The sequence below is a fragment of the Sander lucioperca genome, chromosome 18 (assembly GCF_008315115.2).
Source record: "Sander lucioperca isolate FBNREF2018 chromosome 18, SLUC_FBN_1.2, whole genome shotgun sequence".
NCBI classification, from domain to species: domain Eukaryota; kingdom Metazoa; phylum Chordata; class Actinopteri; order Perciformes; family Percidae; genus Sander; species Sander lucioperca.
The window spans coordinates 5,298,180-5,321,424 of NC_050190.1; the positions used below are offsets into that span (position 1 = coordinate 5,298,180).

Genomic DNA, 23,245 nt, shown 5'->3' on the forward strand with positions numbered 1-23,245 from the left:
CCACTGCAGACCAGTTGGTTTGTTCTTGTGTTCATTGTATTATGTTTATGGTATGATAAACAAACTGAAATCACACCTAAAGTTTTGGAGGAAACTCCTGTGCACGCTGCAGCCCCCCACATGCAGGTCTTTCCACACACTCAAGCACTGAGGGGCTGCTGAGCAACATTACAAGTGAGTCAGCATGGACATACTAAAGTGAAGTTTTAGGACTTTCCATGCAACTATCCCTCCCTAACAGAAACTCATTAATGCGACAAATCTTGTGCAACCATATAATACATAAAATACTGTGCTTTAAGTTATCCTGATTTCCTGGGCTTCATTGTTCCCCTTTTTGTAGAATTAACATTGCATCTCTTGAAGCACTGATTAGGCTTTAAGGCTGACCTTCCTTCTTATACATTTGGCCAGGATGACAAGTGCATCATTTTGATTAAATACTATATAGTTTGCATAATAACTGAGAAGAATATTTTCAAAGTAACCACTGATTTCAAGTTTGAGGTATAGATTTAGTAAATGTAGTAATAAATGCATATGTGTTGAGGAAATGTGCCACTAAAAAAAGTCAAAACACTTATGTAAAAACTGAAATACTGCAGAAATTATTATTTTAAGTGCAGCAAATGTAGCCTGCAAAAAGACTTTGCTCTCTTGGTGACAAACTGAGGAGTGTATTTATGTGTCTGAATAGAAATCCCCTCTTGGAGCCAGCAATCTGTATGCTGTGTTATTCTGAGTGACAGTTTTCTGGAAATCCCCCACCTAGTTGTTAGCTCCGCCCCAAGTGCATCTCGCTGCAGCCACACAGAGGGCATTTACAGACTGCTGCACAACTTCGACAGTAGAACACCAAACGCACCTCGTCCCGAATAACAAACCACCATGGACCTCCACCGGACCAGTATATTAAACCAAATGGATTACAGCCGGGATTCCAAAGAAGGGAAGCCAGCTCCGTCGACAGAGGAGCGACTCGACAGCGGTTTGGACTCGCTGAAGGAGGAGGAGTACCAGGCTGTGGCGGCCGAGATCCGTCGGCTCCAGGTGGAATGCGAGGCGCCGCAGCACAAACAACATCTCGCTGTAACCGGAGAACTGCACGAATGGAAAACACAGATCACAGAAGACGGAGACACGTAAGTCAGACCAGGAATAACGTTACAGAGTTAAGCATGGGGATATTTGTGAGTTTTCAGAAGGTACAGCTAGGCTTGCAATATCGCCTGAGTAGGCCCAGCTCGGGTCTTGGGGGTAATTTGATCTATTTCCTGTGGGAATGTCTGCCTCTAGCTTGTAATTACAATGCACAGGCTCAGGCCTAATTTAGTCCGGGTTGAAGCTTACTTTAGGATTACGGCTTATAAAAGTACGCCGCAGGAGTGTTAACAATACACAGGACGGGTGTCCGGTTTGATAATGGGTCTAGCTGCGGACAGACACGGTGGTGTTGGACATAAACAAAAGGCTATTATCAGGAGGGAATATACTATGGCCGCGGGTCAGACTGGGAAAGTCCCGGGCGCGCCGCCAAGGAGTCTAACCGACGCGCGCTCCCGTGAAGGGAGACGAAGGGAAAAAAAAACAAGTACCTTAAATTACATAAAGGTCTGTGGAGGTTGAGGGCGAAACTCTTTTCTGGAACACGTGTCTGCGTCTTGTTGCTATCATAAAACCAAGGGGAATAACATTAAGAGTGACTCTAAATGTTATTTTTTTATTAGAATACAATTTACCAGCCGAGAAATATAGTTCAAACTAACAGTATTGTTACTGTTCTCATGGCACGTGCATAAATGAAGTGTTATTGCGTCTAAGTTGAACAACGTGACTTCATCATGGAGGTATAAAAACACCAGACTTCATAATCAGTTCAAACCGGACCGGAACTGTCTCTTATGAAATGACATGATATCATGTTAGTTATTTAACCAAGGGACATAAGAGCAGGGGTGTCAATAACATTTTCTAGAGGGGTCCTAATGGAATTCGTAGGCAATGATCCCCATTACATAAAGTGTAAAACTGGCTGCTGTGTTACACTTCAAAAACTATCAAATGGATCTGAGTGTAAATATTGTATACAATTCAGTCAAATAAACAGCATCAAGAATCTTTTAAATGTTGTATGTCCCATTGAATGTAACAGTAGGCAGAGACATGGAAACTGGTGGACAGCTGTATTGAAGAATCCAGAGATGTACTTTAAGTTTATCTTTGAGGATTACACTTCCCGGATGACTTTTGAAGAAAATCGCAAGAACCATTATTGTGTTGTCTCCTTGAGAGGACATCAGTAGAAGTCAAAGATGGGGTGCTCAGTTTTCACGGCTGATTTTTTTTTTTTTTTTTTTTTTTTTTTTAAATCTCTGCAATGTTCTAATAAAAATAAAAGGCTTGTACATGAGCTTGATTTTGCACAAAGTAAAACTGTAGTCTTTTCTATATTTTTCTTGCCTTTCAACTAACTATTCTGCATTGTAAACCTTAGGTTTGTGCAGCCTTTCACTGTTTAAAAGTAACAGTGTTAGATGTGGATGACAGAAACGCAATCGGAGGTATTTGTCATGTGACAGTGTGTGTCACTGGTTACAATATAGATTTGGTTTGGTGTATTGTAACAGGTCTTCTACCTTCCTTCTCTGTCTTTATAGGCTGCTCCACCTGGCCATCATCCACGAGGCCAAGGACTATATCAGAAAAATGATAGACCTGTCCAAGGACACAGACTTCCTCAACACACAAAATGACCAAAGACAGGTACTGAAGAGGATTTAAACAAGAATATGTTGATATTTACTCAGTCACATCTTTATCATCTCCTCCGTTTGCCTCCACCTCTTTCTGTGAACTTGCTCTATCTAAACAACTTATTCACCAGGCTGTAGCAATAATAAATATGAATGCATTGTGTCATCACATAACCTCTCCAAACTTCTTTCCACCCCAGACTCCTCTCCACCTAGCAGTAATAACGAACCAGGCGGATGTGTGTCAGCGCCTCCTGGTATCCGGCTGCGACCCCACGCTTGTGGACGACAGCGGGGACACGCCTCTTCACATCGCCTGTCGCCACGGTGACCTGCTGTGCTTCAGCGTCCTAACACAGAACTGTCAGCCAGAGCATCTACACACAGTGATGGCTGCCTGCAACTATCATGGTAAGATTGTAGTACGAGAACAATGTTTCTTTCCTGAACTGATGTGATTTTGACTTTTTCCCCCTTTGAACATTTAGAGCTTTTACTTTTATAACATTTCTGATAAATGCTTCAGTTGTGTTAGGGAACAAAATGTTAGGCAGGGGTAGGCTAAATTATTATGTTTCAACATTATTAGAATATTATGTTCTGGAGCAGTGGTGGTACTTTCCACTCTGTGGTGGCCCACCCTCGGTGCTGCTGGTCTTAACTACTATTTAAACAGATGAATGGTGGGCACGATAAGAGTCATTTCTGCTGCCCTGAACACTATGTTTAGGAGGAAGGAACCATTTAAGCAAGGGGAATGCCATAGCCATTCAGGCCATCACACCCTGACGAAAACCCATCTATTACATGGCCCATAATGTTAGATGCTAAGCCTCCAAATAGATTTAGACTTGTGCATAGACTGTTTTTTTAAGACTAAAGTATGGCTGGTTTGCAGATTTTGTTCAGGCAACCACATTTTTGAATATTATAATAAAAACCTCAACTGAGTTTGGCATATAAAATGAAAAGTCTGCTTTCTTTTCCTAAATGGCATTAACATGGCAGAGTAAAATAAATCCACATTAAAGTTAATACTTGACTTACTGATAATAGTATTTGTCCAGAAAAATACTATTTTATTTAGCTCTTGCTAAATTTTTATTAACTTGAAATCCACCTGTGGATCCTGGACTTTTCCTAGAAAACTGCAGGAATACAATGACGTATGCTGGTCTGGTGTCAGCTGTTAAGCTCTTCCTCTGATGTTTTTTTACAGGTCAGAACTGCCTCCACCTGGCCTCAGTTCAGGGTTTCCTGTCACTGGTGGAGAACATGGTCAATCTAGGAGCTGACATTAATGCAAAGGTAAACAACAAACACAAACACATACACCATATCTATATGTGAGAAATTAATAAACACTTTATATACTTACGGAGTATAGAATTACAAAGTAAGATTACATGCAAGTATTTAGTATACAAGTATAGAAATAATTCATTTTGAGAACCGGCACCCACCTGGCTACCTGGTGCTAATAAGATCTTGTGTTCTCTCTCTGTCCTATAGGAACAGCGTAACGGTCGCAGTGCACTGCACCTGGCCGTGGACCAGCAGAATCTCTCACTGGTCAAACTGCTGCTGAAGAAAGGAGCAGACCCCAACCTCCTGACCTCTGGAGGCCACACTCCCTTCCACCTCACCTACGGTCGCAACGACGACGACATCCGGAAAGAACTGTACTCGCTGACCAACCCTGACCTGAGGGAGCTGCCTGACAGCGAATCAGACGACAGCGAGGAAGAGGAGGGCGAGGAGTCTGATGATGAGGAGGTGTGTTTGTGTGTGTGTGTGTGTGTGTGTGTGTGTTAAATACGCAGAGCTTTCCCCTGCAACATTAAAATGAGCTTTCTGGCCAGCGTATAACCATTATTCTGTCCTCTGTGTGTTTGCAGGTGGGTTATGACGATATTCAGTGGAATGGACATTAGCAGGAAATGAGAGGGAGAGAGAGGCAGGAGGCTGCGATGACGGCAAAGGACAAGAGAAATGGCTCGGCACGTCTACTACTTCCTGCAATGACGTCACACAAGCCCAATAGTGTGGATGACACGGCACGGGCGTGGGCGCTGGCGAAACAGACGGGACAGGCAGCTGCAAAGGATAATCAGATGTGATGTTCGAATCGCTCCAAGCTGCGGGAGAGCAAACATGCTGAGATGTGAACACATGATCATTATGATGGGATGAGTTTGCTGTATGATGACAGGATTGCTTGTATTCTGTGGACACTGCAAATATTTTGTCAAAAAAAAAAAAAAAAAAGCATCCATCCGCACAGATGTACCTGCAACAGCTCTGTTGTATGATATTGTAAATGCTGTGTATACAAAGATGTATTTTTTATGGAAGCTGTGAATGTGTACAGTTGAGCAGGTTGTATATGTCAGAAAGCAAACAGTCCAGCACACTTCAGTTAAATTAAAGACACTCGTATTTAAAAACCTTTGTGAATATACTGTATTTGTGGGGACTGGGATGAAGGGGAAACAGATGGCATGTGATTGGAAGATTGTAGTTTTAAGTTTAAAATGTTTTCACACATGTACATAAGACATAATCATTTTGGTAATATTATAAAAGAAAAATCAGATAACTAATAACTAACCCTAACTCAAAATATAATCTACAGCGCCTGACAATATTTCAAGGCTGCAAATATGCAAGAAATTACCTTAACCACATGCCTTTCTGCTGTCGTCAGTATGTCTCTGCTTGTAGAAATGCCACCATCAAAGCATGACATAAGTTTCAGCTTGGTTGCTTTTCATTCTCATATAATGCATGTCATGCAGGAAAGAGCTGATAACAACTTGTTGCCACTAAATGAGGAACTGGCAGCCAATTAAGTCTGTGACAGTTCCTCCTGCTCTCTCTGTGTGTGTGTGTGTGTGTGTGTGTGTGTGTGTGTGTGTGTGTGTAAGAAGAGATAAGAGGCATAGGGGAACTGCGTGTGTGAAATGACGCTGATTGCTCAGGAATCTAAATAAGGAAGTTTTGGGAGGGTAGGGCTAAGAAGGAAGGGACAGGAAATTCCCAGGAACAGAACGCTCAGCTGTTCACGATATTGTTGCTTCTCAAAAAAGGCGAACCTCCGTCAAACAGGATGCTTCAGTCAAGTTCAGAGAAGGAAGTCTCACTCAAATTCAAACGACACTGTTTAATACACTTAGGCAATTCTGATTTTATCGCAGATCAGGTTCATGTCAACCAGCTTGGTATGGATTGTACGTTAAAATACAAATACATTTTAAGGCCTTTTTAATTTGTACCTAAATACTGGCGTAGTCACCACATCTTATTTCCCTAATTAAAAAGACATCTTTGTTTTGCTGTAGACTGCTCATGATTGAGTATTTATAGTAAAAGCATATTAAAAGAGCTGTATACATGCAATCTTCAGGGGTTTACAACAGTGGCACATTAAAGGTCCATTTTACATCCAAATACTATATGATACCAGCAGTGCAACTAGAGTGATATTTATTCCCTTTATTCATAGTCCAGCCCTAAGGACTTTTCTGACTTCTGACCAAATTTGTATTAATGTATGTAACTAACTTAATTTATATAGCACCTTTCAAGAGTAGAACGTCACAAAGTGCTTCAATAAAATAATGTAAATACAAATTCATATTGACATTATATTTAAAATACATCTCAGGAAGCTGTATTCAACAAACATTTTATGCTAAATTGTCTCCTAAGATTAAGTGGAGATATATTTCAATTGGCAATGCTAAATCTGAAAATATGCTCACTCCCACAGCACCTGGACAGACAGGCACCATATTTCGCAATTTTCCATGCTGGTATGGTGATTCATGTCATCAGCTGCTTCACCTTTACATAAAAGCCAAGGTGGCAATACGCATATGCAAAGACAAAAAAAAAGCAGGGAATCTTAAGTGTTCAATAAAAACATTGTGTTTAATAGAAGGGCAGTAATGTACAGCAATGGCAGCAGAGGGGAGGAGGATCAAGACGCAAGGGAGAGAATTAAATAATTGGTGACTTCCTGTTGACGTTGACCTGAGCAGACCTAAACACGGGATGGTTGTGACAATGATTATGGAGAATTCCCACCGCTGTCCCCTGGGTTATCAAAGCACACCAGAGCATAAACATCATCCTGGAACTACAGCCAGACTTTAACGCAGATTGATAAAATGAGAGAGATACACGTTGTTGCAGCCCTGAGTAAAGATTGTAAGCACTGTTGAAATACAGTGACTCAAATAGCTACAGGACCACCAAGTCCATAATATTGAGAGGTATTAAGAGGTATTGTGGTGTAGTTGTAGTGTAACCCCATCTTCCAATCTGCTCATGTCACACTCATCAACTGAAGTCATTTGGGCTGAGCTCCATCCAGAGAAAGGAGCATATCAGATCCATAGGTCATATGGTGGACTAATTTAAATGTGCAGCATCTTTCCAGGCTCTGTGACATTTGGCAGCTGCCTGCAGTGAGGATGCCTCAGTGTGGCTAGAAGAAAAATGCAGTAGGGGTCGATATGTGGATAATATTGTGTCCAGTCAGGTCCTGGCAATGACCAGAGAGGATGGAGGAGGGGTTCGTGCCAGTGCAGATGGGTAACATATTCTACCCACCTGGTAATTAGGACCACATTGTTCTTTACTGTTACATCGTTTTGTTTATCTCAACCTCACTGTATAGCACCACCTCTTCTGAACAAGACGATACCAACTCCTCCTTTATCGTCTCACTAGATGAGACCTTTGTGTGGAGAAGGTGGGGTGTCTGGTATTGCTGTTCATCCTTTTCAGAGTCGGCAGCAAAATGGATGCTAACTTTCCTCACTCTCTCTCAGACAAAGCTACCAGGTGGACATCGATCTCCGACTCTGACAGAATCCTGGAACACAAACACACAAGTTAACGGTCATCATTTCTGTTATGCCAGATTTTGCAGGCCTTACACATGGACATGTTGAGAACATTAAACCCTGTAAGCCCTTTCTTTGATCTTATCCCTGGGTTTAGTTTTAGGGAATTTCCATTACAACACTAGTCTGTTATATATATATATATATATATATATATATATATATATATATATATATATATATATATATATATATATATATATATATATATATATATATAGACAATGCCAACACATTACCATGTTTTAGCGATTTAACTGTTTCCAGTAAGATGCAAGATTCTAAATGCAGAAGCAGTGGTATCTGTTCAGAGCTGTGTGTTTAGCTGATCAGCAAAGATTATTTTTCTTTTTGTTTATTTTGTAAAATCTATCCAGAAAGTTTGGCTAAATCCCTCTGCCTTTTTCAGCAACGCTCGGGTTCACGTTAATTCTGGAAAACCTGTTTACAGCAGCAGCAGCTGAGCAGTGAAAAAGTCCTTTACCTGCGTCTGTCATATATTTACTCTCTTTGTGTCAGGAAAACACTCACTTGAATCTAGATTCTTTTGTAGTGATAACTCCCACCTCCAACTCCGAGGGCTTGAAGTCGATGGACAGAACGGTTGACAAACATGAGATAGCCGTCTGTTTTAAGAGAAGAGGGTGTTAACAGGAGGGAGAGGAGAGGGAAATAAATTAAACATGTCATCGGAGATATAGATGCCTTTGGAAACAGGAGCTCACAGTATGGCTGCTCGATTATGAAAAAAAAAAAGCATAATCAAGATTATTTTGGTCAATATTGAAATCACGATTATTTAACATGATTACTTTGACTTGTGGAAAGATGCTTCAAATATTGAACTTAAAAAAAAATAAAACTTTATAAAAAAAGTTAAACAAATCAAATTTCCCTTAATACTTTTCCTGTTTGAGCTTTTTTTTTTTTCATTCAGAATACAAGACAAAATAAGAGTTTACTTGCAAAATGTAATGTGCAAAATAATCCTTTTTCTCAATTATTCAGTTTTTGTGATCATTAGGAGCCGAAATCGTAATCACGATTCAAATTTTGATTAATTGCGCAGCCCTAGCTCACGGTGTCAAATAATCTTGAAAAATGGGACATAATGTATTTATAAGGGCTGCTTGTATTTGTTAATGAAATCACTAAGTAATAAATGTGTGAGTGACCAGCGAGCAGCATTTCTGTGTGTCTGTGTGTGTGTGTGTGTGTGTGTGTGTGTGTGCGCGTGCATGTGTGCGCGTGCATGTGTACTACCTCTATGGTCTGCTCATAGGTCCAATCCAGTTTCTTCTTGACTTTCTTCTCCAGGAAGCTTGTGGCCTCAGTCTGTTTGACTCCAGCTGCTGTAGCCTTAAAGCCACAGTAGTAGCCGGCTGGATCACACTTATAGAGCTGCGGACCCAACTCTTCATCCAGTCCGACTACTATCATACCTAGAGGAAGGACCCACAGCAGAGGAACATGAAGACAGCACAGTAGAGAGAAAGAGGCAATGTCATCTATTTAAACATCTGGTTTTGGCTTTGCAAAATACATTTGAATTTTCATTCTTAAGATAAAAATTGGCCTGAGGACCCATAAACAGTTTTAAATGCCGTGTGCAAGAACATGACAGCTAGATCAACATCGGTTTTCAAAGAAATAGTATGCAAATTGGCGGTGCAGATTTTTTGTGTTGATATTCAAAATCAAGCTGTGATGAAAACCCTCTAAAATGCCATTTACACAACACTTTAGTCTTACAAAAACAACTTTCAGTGTACATCTTAATACATCACAAAGTAATGCTAACAAAAAAGCACTCACCAGCTCTCTGGTCGTAGAACATTTATTATTTTAAAAGTGGATTAAACGATTTTGAATATTAAACAGACCGGTTTTAGTTAAAACTAGAGCTGCACAATACACTGTTTTTTTTTTTTTTAATCTTCATCGCGATATCAACTGTCAATAAACACATCGTGATAGACACTCAGAGACTTTTTGTCTTAGTTGAAAGAAAATATCAGTAGAATACTACACTTTATAATGTCCTTTTTTGTGGTGCCTATTTTATTCAATTCAATGTTCAAATTGTTCAATAAAAGAATGTTGAAAATGATTTCCTTTTGTTTGTTTTAAATTCAACAAGCAATGTGTTGTGTTTTAGCAGAATTGAGTACACTTTAATAAGTAATATCGTTATTGTGATATTCAACAACGTTTTCGGATATCGCATATTTTCTTTATACCATGCAGGCCTAGCTACACCCTATATAGCATAAACAATCATTAAGGACGTGTTTCTGGTACACACAAACACTCTACTCACAGCAGCCCAGCGGCCTCATCTCAGCATTCTGTGTGTAGACTTGGGAGATGTCCGCCATGCGTTTGCACAACATATCCACAGGGATCTCATAGCCGTACTTATACATCCAGTTAGCTGCTTCATACCGTGCCCTCTGTACCTGAGACCTGCTATCAGCTGGAGGGAGGAAGAGGCAGAAAAAGCATTTCACACAAGTTAATTTAAGATTGGACAAATACATGAATGAGCATAACACAAACAAGTTGCTTCAATGTTTTACAGTGAAAGAGTATGATAAACTTCTTTACGTAAATTGATCCATGAGACAACAGAGTAGAAGAGATTGATGAATCATCACTCTCAACGTCATTGTCACACACAATGCAGTCAATGACCCAATCATATCACTTTAAATTACTGCTATAGGTTTTCTATTTTGTTAGCTACAATGCATTTGCAACTCATATCCCACTTTATAATACTTGGTAGGTGGTTGTTCTGACTAGTGTTATGTAATGTTCTGCTGCAACTAGAGTTGGCACCTGATTAAAATTGCACACTATTTTTCTCCAGCTCTGAAAAAACAGCTGGAAAATTGTATTAACTGATGCATTTTAAATTTTATTTTTAAATAAGAACATTAGTAACATGGCAATAAGGCAATAGTCAGTGGGAATCTGTTACTAACATGTATTGTAGACAGGAACTTTTAACAGGCTTGATCATTAAATGGCTCATTTTTGAGTATATTCACCATAAGATGGACAAGACGTTGCTTACCAGTCATGCCGGTCATAGCACAGCCAATGTTCTCCGTAATTCTGTACAGATGTGTGACTGTCACCGCATCCAACAGCTTGTCCTGAGAAAAAACACAAGACAAAGAGATTGCCAACAGAGAAATGTACTCCACAAGTAATGCAACAATAAGGACAGCTGTGGAATCTGACCACATGCGTTGTGTGAAGAAACAGAAACATTATCTTCTGTGTGCGTTTATAACGTCTCCGTGTGTACTGACCGGGACTTTCTTCTGCGTGACGACCACAACACAGTCCTTCCCTCTGACCGCTACGGAGGTTAGTCCTCCCTGGTTGATGGCTTTAAATGCATACTCTGAAGACAGACAGAAGGGGGGGAGAACAGACTGCTCATGAGTTCTACAAGAGTGCATTTTAAACGTTTCACCACTGCCAGCATTTTGTTTTTGAAATCAGGAACCAACCTAGCTAATTTTACACGTCATTGTACATACACACACTCTCATAAGTATAACACAATGTATACCTTTGTAACATATGGATAATGGTATTTTAGTTTCACAGATTTTCTTTTGATAAGGCTTCACACTGTTCTGAAGCTAACGTGTTACAGCTCAGTTATTTTATTTTTTATTTATTTTGTTTGTTTATTTAAAAGGGACAATGCACATCAATTGACCTTTTTTGTTTACACTCACAAATGTAAATGCGCCAGAGTTAGCAGAAAAGCTAATTTTCATCTGTAGTCCCTTATAATGACTGGTTTAAGAGAATGACGAATATAAATTGTGAGAATAGGGGTAAGCAGTGTGCTAAGGTTACTTAACTGGTTGCTAGATTACCTAAATAAAAATTCCTTTCAATTAAAAAAAAAAAATATGTATCCAAACATTAGCTTATGGGAGCACTGTACAGCTCAATTAAGCTAACGTTAGCTAAGGTAACGTTAGCCCAACTGCAACAAAACGGTTTAATTACTAGACAATTAACTATATTCCATTATAAATAATCATATATTAAATTGCATTTACTTTTACCCTACCACGACGTACTGCAATATGTCCTTTCTAAATAACACTGAACTATAAATGGGCTAGATAGAAACTGCTAGCTAATGTTAGCCTGTTAGCCACTAGTGATGACAGAGCAGGTTGAGTTTTTTTCATTTCTTTCACTAACTTACTTACCGACTTGGTAGAGTCTTCCCTCTGGAGAGAAAATAGTGATATGGCGGTCAAATCCTGCACTTGACCCCCGAGACATGACGGCTGAAAATAACTGATATAACGTAAAACTGGTAGCTATAGACTGAAGTTGAAACTAAACTAAGAGGCAACAGATCCAAAACATGGCAAACATCTACACCGGATGTGATCTGTCCGCTTGAAGGCTTCCATATCCGGGTCAACTTCGCAGCTTTGTAGTTTACCAGTCTATGTAGTTTACACCTGACTGCTCCATGTTGCAATGAGATGCCACGAATGTTTGATTATTACTTAAAATCTAATCAAATGGCATTTTGCTATGGCTCAAAGTTAAAGAGATCAGGCCACTTAGTTATTTGTGGTAAATGATTTATTTACAAGTCTACAGCTGTTATCAAAGCATATGAGATATGATCAGTGTGAGTGTGTTCAGTGCTTTGTGGTGAGGCAGAGCCATCGTTGTGGTACTTCATAGGTGCTCCTGTCCTCTGTGTCGTCGAAGGGAACGTGCCACGAGTCCGCTGAAGTCTGGACAATGGTGTCATAGCTGAGAATACTCTAAACACACACACACACACACACACAGTTAATTGGTATGCTTCTTTCATTCATGCCCCATTATCAACTCTCCTTTCATATCCTTCCCTCTTCCTCCTGCTCCTCTTCTTCCTCACCTGAAATCGGACTCTCCTGCCTGCTGCGACGTATCCATCTACTACCAGCTGGTGGCCTCGCTGCCATTTGAAGAAGAGCCGTCTGGTGGCTCCGTCTGGCAGGCAGGCCTTGTGGTCCCTCATCAGGTCCCTACTCACAAACCGACAGTGGTTCCCAGAATGCAAAGTGGCATACAGCAAGAAGGGGTCATCCTCCGAACTGACAGACACATAGACCAAAAGGTGTGAGGTACACTCATTACAAATAAATTCTAAAAAAAGAACAAAAAAGTTGTAAATAAACAGATGCACAGCCAAATTACAATGTGCTGAATGATACATATGAATTCATAATCCCTGTTCTGGTTTTTATTCTATTAAATCAGCCTCCCTCATGTTGCACGCTGCTCATTAAACATTCTCAGTAAATAGTCTGTGTTGCCTCTGCTGTGTTAATGTGTTTTCTATGTTTTTCTATTGAGCATATTTCATGCTAGTCTTTTTTGCTATCGGGTGCTCACATGTTTTCAGTGAAGAAGCAATGAGCTTTCTGCTGGATGAGGGTCATGTTGTGTCTCTCCCAGGATCTGGAGGGCCGCAGCATGTGTTTCCTCCCCAACACCAGAACAGTCAGGCCCTGACCCTCCAGCTCTGACACCACCGCCAACAACTGAAACACACATTTACATACCTCAATACTTTTATTTATATTAATATTTAAAAAAGGAACATAAATATTTAAAGGGACATGTCATGAAAAACTCACTTTTTCGGTGGACATGTGCACGTACATTTCAATATCTGGAGTGCCTACCAACCCAATAACAATGAAATAAGTCAACCCAGTCAATTTTTGTGAGCTACTGGAATATACCACCCTCCAACTACCTTTGCAAAGGTGTGCCATATTTTTCTCACAAGCCAATCAGAGCAGACTGGGCTTTTCGGGATGGGGGAGCCAGGTCGATGAAACAAAGCGTTTCATGGTGCGTTCCATTTGAACTGGAAAGTTGGAAATTTCACCTGGAACACCTCCTGAAGTCGGTTTTTCAAATCGGAGAGTCGGGAGAACCTCAGTCGTACACACAGTTCTGTAACTGTTCACGGTTAGTTGTTTCTGAACAAATCTACTTATTGCCACAGCAAAAACTACCACTCTTAAACAGAACAGAACTTAAACAGAGACGCACTGTACTCTGACATCTGGGGAATCGATTGCTAAGCTGTTTAGAGTGGCTGTAGTGAGTATGTGGGCCCTGGAGAAGCCTTTAGATGTCGTAATTTTATATTATCTGACCCTGAAAGGTTGATATACAGTATATATACAATTCTTAGCCATGCTCTTGTGGCATGGCTCTATAGAAGGCAATGTTGATCGGTTAGTCAGTCTACCATTCTGGTCCAGACGTTCATGTCCCATTCAGAAAGAAATTCACTAACTTTGGTGATCCTCTGACTTTTTATCTAGCACAATCATCAGGTTAAAAAGTTGAATTTGTCCAATACTTTGTTTATGATTTGTTTATCAAATACCTGCAAAACTAATGACATTCCCATCAGCCTCAGCTGTACTTTGTATTTAGTATATGTTGTGGACTACAAATTCAGCAGGTATTTTCATATTTCATATATAGCTATGTCGCTGCCGAGTTCATTCATACAGGTATTTGAATAAACATTTCTGTCAGTGGTCCTCATTTTAATAATGTATTTAGCTTTCCCATGAACTGGATGACTAGATAGGAAAAAAGGTTTGACTGTTTGTACTTGGCTTTGTCTTTCAGCCAGATAACATCTGAGAAAGATGTGACATATTTGAATGCAGAGACAGAAGTACAGATACTTAACACATACACACATCCTGATAGACAGACATGTAGGTAGGCAGACAAGTAGTACTAGGTGTTGTTAAAATCAGGTATTAGCAAGTTACAAAGGCACCTCCTACACACATCTACTAACACACTGCAGGGTTAGTCATAGTGCAACCGGCAGAAAAGCCCCTGGGTTGGACAGACATATACGGTATGTAGGGAGAACCCACTAAAATCTCAACCAGCAGTAGACTGTAAAACTGTGTGTGAGCATGCCATTTGCAGAGAGGATCCTGAATAAGTGTCGTTAGACTGGTAGAAAATATTAAGCTTTACTCTTTTCATCTCTTTGTTGTGCATGTGCATTTGTGTTTTCTCACCGTCTCTGACTGCCTGGTTTTGTCCTTGTTGGTATTTGCTACATTCAGTCCATCTACGACCACATCAAAAGCCGGCTTCCTCTTCACAAACGCCTTGAACCTCTCCAACTCCTGAACAGACACATAGATAGATAGAGAGATAGAGAAAGTGTTATCGTGAGAAAACATTGGTTAGTTGAGGAGAAGAAATTGATAAAAATAGGCAAGTTATACCTGAACATTGTACTATATTGTACAAAAACACTTGAGTTTACACTCCATGACATTCCTGCTTTTTGCCATTTAACCATCGAGGCTCAGAGTTAATAGAAGCAACTTATGAAAATGCAAAAAAAAGGCTGAGAACAGACAAATCTAGTGAAGAATAAGTGATGCACGAGTTGCAGTGTACCTGAAGTTTTCACTATCTCTACTAACCATCTAAACTAACCAGCTAAACTAAGCATGCTAACATGTAGTAATTAGCACTTAACACAAAGTACAGTTTTGCACAGATTTGGTCATCATTTAAAGTACTAAAGCCAAATTAAAGGTTTGAATCCATGGTGCCGCTAGAGGAAAAGTCAAGGGATCACTAAAGGTATTACAGTTCATCCTCTAGGGTCCACAAATGTCTGTCCATACTGTTGGTCCAATCCATCCAGCAGATGTGGAGATGTTTTAGTGAAAACGTAATACATTTGACTTGCTGGTGGCCAAGGGGAGAAGTCAAGGGTGTGATGGAGAAGTTGTTGGTTAAATGAGCCCATGCTTAAGACCTCCTACTTAATAAAGAATCCCTAGGTGTAGTTGCTTAAATGAGTTTGCAATCACGGATTATTTAAAAGCCCTAATGCTGAACTTTTGAACAAAGAAAATCACTGAAGTCCAGTCTATAACAGTACATTTTGGGTATAGTGGCTGACTTGCTCATTTTCAGTAAATGTACAATTTGGCTGGCTGATTAACTGGATGTCTGACGTATTATGTACTGTACTGAAAATGTACAGAAAAATGTCCACAGATCTCTCAAACAACAACATCAGGGGCTTGTTCCTTATTGTGGTGTGTGGAGCGTATCTGAACCCCACCTGTGAGTTGACTGGCCTGATGGTTGGCTGGTTTTCTCACTGACTGATCACAGGCCTGCCAGTAATACTACCTGGCTTTTTGTTCTTGGCACTGAGATGGCAGAGGGCCAGCTGGCAGCTCAACTGACAATAGAGTACTCGGTTTTATGTTAAAGTTTAATTGTTTATAAAATGTACACACTGAGGACCTGGGACATTTTTTTTCTCTGTTGGACAAAACTTATTTTAGTTTAGACTCACTAATATGACAAAAATGTAAAGTGGGCTACTGTCAGTGCACTCTTAGCTGTATTGTTTGTATTACATTTGGTCACACTTTATATACTTACTCCCTCCAAAGGGGCTAACGTATAGTATGTAAGTAAAAAGTCTGATGTGGAAAGATCTGTAGATATTCAACCTCCGTCTTAAACTTAATTTTAGTAAAGCAGCACCTGAAAATGCAGCTAATAATCAAGTTACAATTTGTTGAATATTTTTGTGTCATCTGTGTAATATGAACACAGAAGTTAGGCTTTATCTTTGTTACAGCTTTGTACCATAACAGGAAAGTAGTGCTGTAGCTTAGAATAGGCCTTCAGCACGGGAACATTGTTAGAACTTTCACTTTTAGATAGCAGCAGTATGGAAATAGGTTGCAGTGAATTCCCCTGGACTTGAAACTTGACTGCGTGCATGCCATCACGGACGCACAATCAAATTGTGACTGTAAAAATGTAAAAAAGGCTGTAAAATTCCTCCTCTGATGGAACTGTGCTCTAGATAAAACGCCTGTTGATGCTCCAGTATCTATTTTGATTGCTTTCACTCACACACAGTATCGGATAATTCATTCTACAACAATGTGCAGTGGAGGCTGGCATTGGTTGAGAAGGGGCAGATGTGTGTTTCGGGTAGGAGGAAAAAAGGAATTAAAGAAAAAAAAACGATGGATGATAGACAGATGGAAGTGTGGAGATAAAGAGAGTGCTTGGTTATGATAGAGAAAGGGTGCAGAAATAAAAAATAAATTGTAATAAAAAAAATAGAATTGGCAAAACCAAGAACAAAAGAATAAGAGCAGGAGAAGGAGGAAGAGAGAGACGGAGAGAAAGTCTGGTATAATTATCCAGGGACTTTCCAGAGCTCGCACACACGCAGGCGCGCACACACACACACACACACAATTATTACACAAATCAAGATAGCATTCTGTATACATACCCTACTCCATGATAGTAGTAGCAGAAGCAACAATACCAGATAACAATATAGAGGCTAATATTTTATGTAAGAATTTTAAAGTTATTTATTTTTAGTATTGAAGTACAACATTTGCATTTTAGTGAACTGAAATTGGTTACAATAAAAAAGCAGAAGACTGTATTGTGTATTGTATGTTAAAACATTATAAATAGACAAAACTTTTGTTCTTATTTTGGTATCTGAGGCTTGTAACTGCGCAACGCATGAAGCCCCTGTTGCTAGAAACACACAGTGTATGCTGGCAGGTTATTTAGCTCCAACAGTGTGGACACAAAAACACAAAGGCAATTGTACAGAGGTACAATGTAATGCAATATAGCAGAACAGTTAATCAAAAATGCAACCTTTGGGGAACTTTAAATGTTCTATTTTTGTTTCAGAAATAGGGGTGACCAAAACTATTAGAAATGTCCTTTAATATAACGCAATGCAATAAATCACCACAGGAAACTGTACATTTTTGTTGAAACTGTGTGTCAGAGAGGAGTTAAGCATAATAGCTTTCACAAAGGTGGTAAATAATGGCTGTTATGTTATTTTTCATTTAATTGCACAAGGGGTTTTATTTTTCTTGGCACTCGTAGTGTCAAAATGGATGACTTGATCTCAGTGTCTCACCATCTATCTATCTATATATATATCTGTACTTAAATTATATCATGCTTTCCTGCTCGCTGTGACGACCTTGTAATCAGCACAGACAGACAAACGCAGCTCCTCTTCCTCTTTGCATTGATGCAAATCTGTTTCTGTCCCTCCCTGCATCTGTTGCTTCACTGTAGTCTATAGCACCCTGTTTGCCCTTAAAATGAATTGCCTTAAGTTTGGAATTAATAAAGTCGAGCATGTCTGTCTGTCTGTCTGCCTTCCTTCCTTAGCCTGTCTCCTTGGCAGAAGGTAGTTGTGGTCCAGATTCACATGGTGCTCCACATGCTGGAAATCCCCTCAATTTAACTAACTGTTGCACGAACAAACTCCCCCTGACTATTGTAAAACACAAAGGAAAACATACAAACTTTCTCTCTGTTCATAAATCAAATTTTACATATTATTAACTACGTTACTAATGCTGCCAATTTTTTTTTTTATTAACTATTTTAAGTGAATAACCTTGTTTTTAAGTTTATTGTCATTATAAAAAAAAAAAACAGAACATTCCAATCCGATGAAAAGCTTGTGCCCTGGCTCTCTCTTCACACAGACAGTGCACATTATGCATGCATGTGTGTGCTGCCCTTTTTGAAAGTATCAAGATCCTAAATCGTCTGTGGGCTGAGGCTGTCTATTAAACAGGTGGTGTGAGTCCTATCGTTTTTTGGAAACACTTAAATCGACTGAAATGACTGATACGCTCATTGATAAATTATCACCACGTTTGTTTCCGAAGAGAGGTGGAACAATGGTCCCTGCCACCTCAAATCATGCAATTTCATGTAAAACATTGCACAAAGCAGCAGAATAGTTTATCTTAATGACACAGTGACATTTGGTAAATGTGCTTATGCGTTTTCTTGTAGAGATGAGAAAATTGACCACTCTCGTATCGGTCTGTCAAATATGAAGTTAATAGCATAAAGCCTAAAAACAAGGGGAAACAGCTAGCCTCTAAAGCTAACTAATTATCACCCTATATCTTGTTTGTTTAATTCATACAATACATGTTAAAATGATAATTTGTGGTTTGTTTCATTCATGTAATACAGACTATTACCATCTAATACAGCGTAGTAATGTTGCTTAGCCAACCAAAAAGTTAATTTCGTTTGGCTAAGCTACATTTTGTAACTGTATCAAATGCTATTCCAGTTTAATAATGTAGCTAAGGTACATCATTGTAGCTAAACTACATTATTAAGCTGTTTAGATGCTAATACAGTAAAAAGTAATGACTTTGTCATGTTACCAAGCTTGAAAAGTGCAAACAACAGCGGTACTCAGCAAGTATCCGGAGTTTCGTCCTCTGTGTCTGGGGCTAATTACTAAATATTAAAGTCATAACAGTCCAGAGAAATGAGTCTTTAAACCAGATGGAGAGACAGCAGCCTCACTGTGCCCGACGCTACACCTAACTTCCTTTAAAACAACTCCATACCAAAGCTGTTTTACTCTCATTTATCTAGACAGTGAAAGTGTTTGCTAGAGTTCACTAATAAGCTGTTTCAACCAACCTTACCAGCCTAGTGCTGCATGTGTACCAATGACGCCATCTAGCAGAAGTTAAAGAGAAGGAGATGGAAAGCTAATGTACAGACAGATGAGCCTCAACATAGATATCAGATCACATTTTTTGAACAACATGGAATTTTGAATTTAGGATGAATGACTTACTATTTCAAACTGAACATATCTTAAAAGTTCTCAAACTGCCGAAGCTAAAAGTTCGCAGACTTTTAACACCAACCGCAATTAGCATAATGTATTATTATTTATGTACCGTTTCAATCTAAAGGTTAATAAGAATGTAGATCATATTTAATGGACAAACTGCGAGCACAAATCAATTAATACAACATAATATCATCAAATATATTATAATCTGTTAATACCAATTAATATTTCACAGCTGCAGACATTGAAATTAAATTCAAAATAAACCTGCATACTATGTCTTCAAGTCATGGTAGAAATGTATTTAAGCTATTTATATGCTCTTTATGACCTTAGATTTAAATCATTAGAGACTTATTCAGAGTTCTTAAGGACCCATGGAAACCCTGCTGTGTGTGTGTGTGTGTGTGTGTGTGTGTGTGTGTGTGTGTGTGTGTGTGTGTGTGTGTGTGTGTGTGTGTACCTCCGGTGTAGTCTTGTTAAAAACATCTCGTCCCTGAATGATGTCAGCCATCACTCTGTCTTTTAGCTGTTGGTACTCCTCAGCAGTCAGCTGGATGGACTCTAACTCAGACCCACAACACCTACACACACCCCTAAACACACACACACACACACACACACACATGAATGACACATACAGAAAAAACTATTCTGCCCCTATTAAGCTGTTATAAAGATTCATGTTGAGGTAGGAAGGGGTGTAATTACTTTGGGGTTGCGCTGGTCCAACTTCCTGTCCATGTCGGTCCTGTGAGACTGAAGAGGAGGAGAGGGATGGAGAATAGAGGAATGAGAGCGAGGAGTTATGGGTTAAGGTGGATAATAGATGAGATCATGTTAAGTTCCCACCAACAAAAGAAAATAAATTCAGGTATGAATGTTGGTTTGCAATTTGATCTTGTTTTTTAAATCTGTATAAAAGGGAGGAAAGAAAAGGGAAAATCACCTCAAATGTTTTCATAAGCCATATTTTAAAGCAGCACTTTTTAACTCCTGACTGATCAAATAATAGCTTGGCAATCAATCTGTTATGTTTTTATATTATACAATGATATCATATTTAAAGCCACAGTTTAAAGAACGGATGCTGCTTAATTTAGAAAATTGTATTATATGTATCCAGCCTCATTTTCCCACCTAACCCTCAGTGTCTTTATCACTCTCCCGTACCTCTCAAACCAGGTCTTAATGCTGCTGGCAAGGCTGTGTTGGGGGTAGATCTGGTTGTTCCTCATGTAGAGCAGAATCCCCTGCAGCCTCTCCTGGTGCTCAGACTGAGACATGCCCTCTGCCTCCGTCTCATTTGTCTTCCCCACTCCCTTAAACAGAGCATCCCAGGTCTCCTGGTGCGGGCTCAGTCCCTTTTCAATTAATTCATCATAAAGAGCCCAGGCAGTGGTCGTGTCACCATTTAACACCGCTGCTGTGATAATGTCGCCATAGTTGCGTGGTGATGGGGTAAAGACCTGTTAGGATGGCCGTAAAACCAGGTAAGGATAGAGTAGGGATGTCACATCCTCCAGCTCCATTATGAATTTAAAGTGATTTTTAAGTAACAACAATCAAAACACTGTTCACCTTCTTAACCTCATGCAGGATGCTGACAGCCTCCCTCCACCTTGCCGTCCGGCTGAAGGACTTGATAAAGAGGCTGGACGCTCCTGTGTCCAGAGAATGGAAACTTCCCCGCATAATGTCATAGACGTCGAACACCTCGGAGTCGTGGCCGCTGCTCACACACAGCGTCAGGTACCGTAGTAACAGCTCATAAGACAGGGTTCCTGTTTCCATTGCTACAAAAGTCAGTAGGGACCTGTGGTAGAACGATGCAGTACATGTATGTAACATAAACATACTTAACAACATGCATATTCTTTTGTATTTATTGTTTATTTCTTTTTTAAGATTATTGTTTGGGCTTTTTTGCCTTTAACTGATAGGACAGCTGCAGACAGGAAAGAGGGAAGAGAGGGGGGAACGACATGCACCAAAGGGCCGCGGGTTGGAACTGAACCTGGGCCACTGCGGTAAGGACTGAGGACTGTCTATGTTTATGTATGCACCATCCGCTAAGGCAAATTCCTTGTAAGTGTTACTTACTTGGCAATAATTCCTTTCTGATTCAGATTAAATCATTGAACATTATGGCACACCTGCCTTGCTTATATTTTCCTCTTTATGGTTATTTGCAATGACATTAAAATGATAGTTCTTGAGATTTAATCCAACATGCTAAAATATAAGGTAGCACTGGTTTTCTTCTCCACTTGGACAAAAACAACAGGCATAAAATGAACAGACCTAATGTAAAAAAAAATCCTATTTACTGTTAGGAGAAATGGACCTCAACAAAAACCCAGACAGACAAACACACTCATTTGCTCTTACTTGGCGATATCCAGATCTGCCCCGTGGGTGAACAGCGCACACATCATCTGGATGTCAAAGCGTTGCGGATTTCCCAGAGAGTCCTTCAGCTTTCTCCACTCTGCAGCAGCGAGCGGCCGGTCGGGAGGATGCACCTTTGCTGTGAAACATTTATGCTTCGGTGAAGGAAACTGAAACTATTTTTACACTTTCATAGATTAATTTAGACTTTATAAGGCAGAAGGAAAAAGTCATTAAAAATACTTAGTCATCTGAGTGTCTATTGAGTATGGAATTATGTGTGTGTAAGTATTTGAACTGCCTTGTTCCTACACACAATTTGTTTTCTGTAATGTTGTATTTTGCACCAAAAAAGAGAAACAAGGCTTTGCTGCATGTAAAAAGACACCCTCCTACTAAGTCACATAGTTCCAGTCGGTCCTACCTGCTCCTCTAGCTGTCCTCCCTTCAGGCTCCCCTACATGCTGCTTCCTCTTCAGCATCTCTGCCGTCCTCTTTGCCGTCCCAGCAGCAAACACAGATTTGGGGAAGGAAGGCCTCTGCCAAAGAGTGGAGCTCTTACCTTTTCCCTTTACAGCACCATCCCATAATTCCTCTTCCCTACATCTGATGGTGCTATTTTTTACTCCCCCCTGTCCATCAGTCCGTCCACTGTTACTTTTGTCTGTCTGTCTGCCACCTGGGTTGGGCTTAGTGTCTCTGGTGCACAGAAAGCGTGCTGAGAGAGGCAGCTGTGATGACTTGCACGGAGAAGGATTGAGTGTGAAGAAAGCTAAACTTCCCTGGTGAAAGAAAGGCTTTAACGGTTTTAGGCATATTCTGACCTTTAATATCAAGGTGGAGCCCATGTTGGCCTCTGGGTTTGTGAGAACTTAATGTCGATTATCTAAGCTTCACATTCACTTTAGTTATACACCAGCTATAATCCTTAATTTGGCATACACAAACTGGCATACACAAACTGTAGAAACACGTATTTCCCAAACCAATTGACCACAGATCATCACATGCTGTTAGTTACATGAATCAATAACCTGGAGATGAGACTACCCAGCTAACCTTGCTGTTTTCCAAATGCCATATATATCACTCCATATGCCATAATATCACTCTCTCGTTTGCTGTAGGTATGATTATAACTATTTAAAGGCGACTCACACTTCCCCTCGATATCCAAATGAAATACCTAGCTTCTTTCTTTCTCCATAACTTCATGGACAAACACAACTGTAGGCATGACTCGAGTCGCACACCTTGACGTCATCAACGCTCGACAGCTCCGTTTGTAAACTGCGTCAAGTTTGTAAAGATAACCAGAGAAAGACCGGAATAAGCTATTTGGTTTTTATCACCTAAAACCATAGACTGTATATAAAGATTCTTTAAATACAGTCTATGCTTGAAACACAACAAATAAAACATATTTGAAGAAT

General features: G+C 39.8%; 3 protein-coding genes across 4 annotated transcripts; 1 reads left to right on the forward strand and 2 right to left on the reverse strand.

Moving 5' to 3' along the window:
- The first annotated feature begins 796 nt into the window (after nucleotides 1-796).
- On the forward strand, nucleotides 797-5,200 carry nfkbiab (nuclear factor of kappa light polypeptide gene enhancer in B-cells inhibitor, alpha b). 2 transcript variants are annotated; one of them, XM_031321286.2, is made up of 6 exons: nucleotides 797-1,142; nucleotides 2,658-2,763; nucleotides 2,954-3,164; nucleotides 3,973-4,061; nucleotides 4,266-4,532; nucleotides 4,650-5,200. In XM_031321286.2, the coding sequence occupies exons 1-6, from the start codon at nucleotides 889-891 to the stop codon at nucleotides 4,695-4,697; spliced, it is 975 nt and encodes a 324-aa protein (XP_031177146.1). In that variant the 5' UTR covers nucleotides 797-888; the 3' UTR covers nucleotides 4,698-5,200. The 2 variants fall into 2 exon arrangements, with proteins under 2 accessions (XP_031177146.1, XP_031177147.1); XM_031321287.2 differs by having other exon boundaries at nucleotides 798-1,142; nucleotides 4,266-4,529; nucleotides 4,652-5,200.
- A 1,460-nt stretch (nucleotides 5,201-6,660) lies between these two features.
- On the reverse strand, nucleotides 6,661-12,169 carry psma6a (proteasome 20S subunit alpha 6a). Its single transcript, XM_031321288.2, has 7 exons — nucleotides 11,914-12,169; nucleotides 10,987-11,081; nucleotides 10,746-10,827; nucleotides 9,987-10,142; nucleotides 8,930-9,108; nucleotides 8,198-8,292; nucleotides 6,661-7,635 (listed from the first exon to the last, which is right to left on the reverse strand). The coding sequence occupies exons 1-7, from the start codon at nucleotides 11,987-11,989 to the stop codon at nucleotides 7,578-7,580; spliced, it is 741 nt and encodes a 246-aa protein (XP_031177148.1). The 5' UTR covers nucleotides 11,990-12,169; the 3' UTR covers nucleotides 6,661-7,577.
- A 114-nt stretch (nucleotides 12,170-12,283) lies between these two features.
- LOC116065734 (protein only RNase P catalytic subunit) lies at nucleotides 12,284-23,101 on the reverse strand. The gene is made up of 10 exons (XM_031321341.2): nucleotides 22,237-23,101; nucleotides 21,813-21,951; nucleotides 21,003-21,237; nucleotides 20,595-20,890; nucleotides 20,133-20,180; nucleotides 19,885-20,017; nucleotides 14,779-14,889; nucleotides 13,106-13,254; nucleotides 12,606-12,804; nucleotides 12,284-12,489 (listed from the first exon to the last, which is right to left on the reverse strand). Exons 1-10 carry the CDS (start codon nucleotides 22,658-22,660, stop codon nucleotides 12,361-12,363), a joined length of 1,863 nt encoding a protein of 620 aa, XP_031177201.1. The 5' UTR covers nucleotides 22,661-23,101; the 3' UTR covers nucleotides 12,284-12,360.
- Nucleotides 23,102-23,245: the final 144 nt, after the last annotated feature.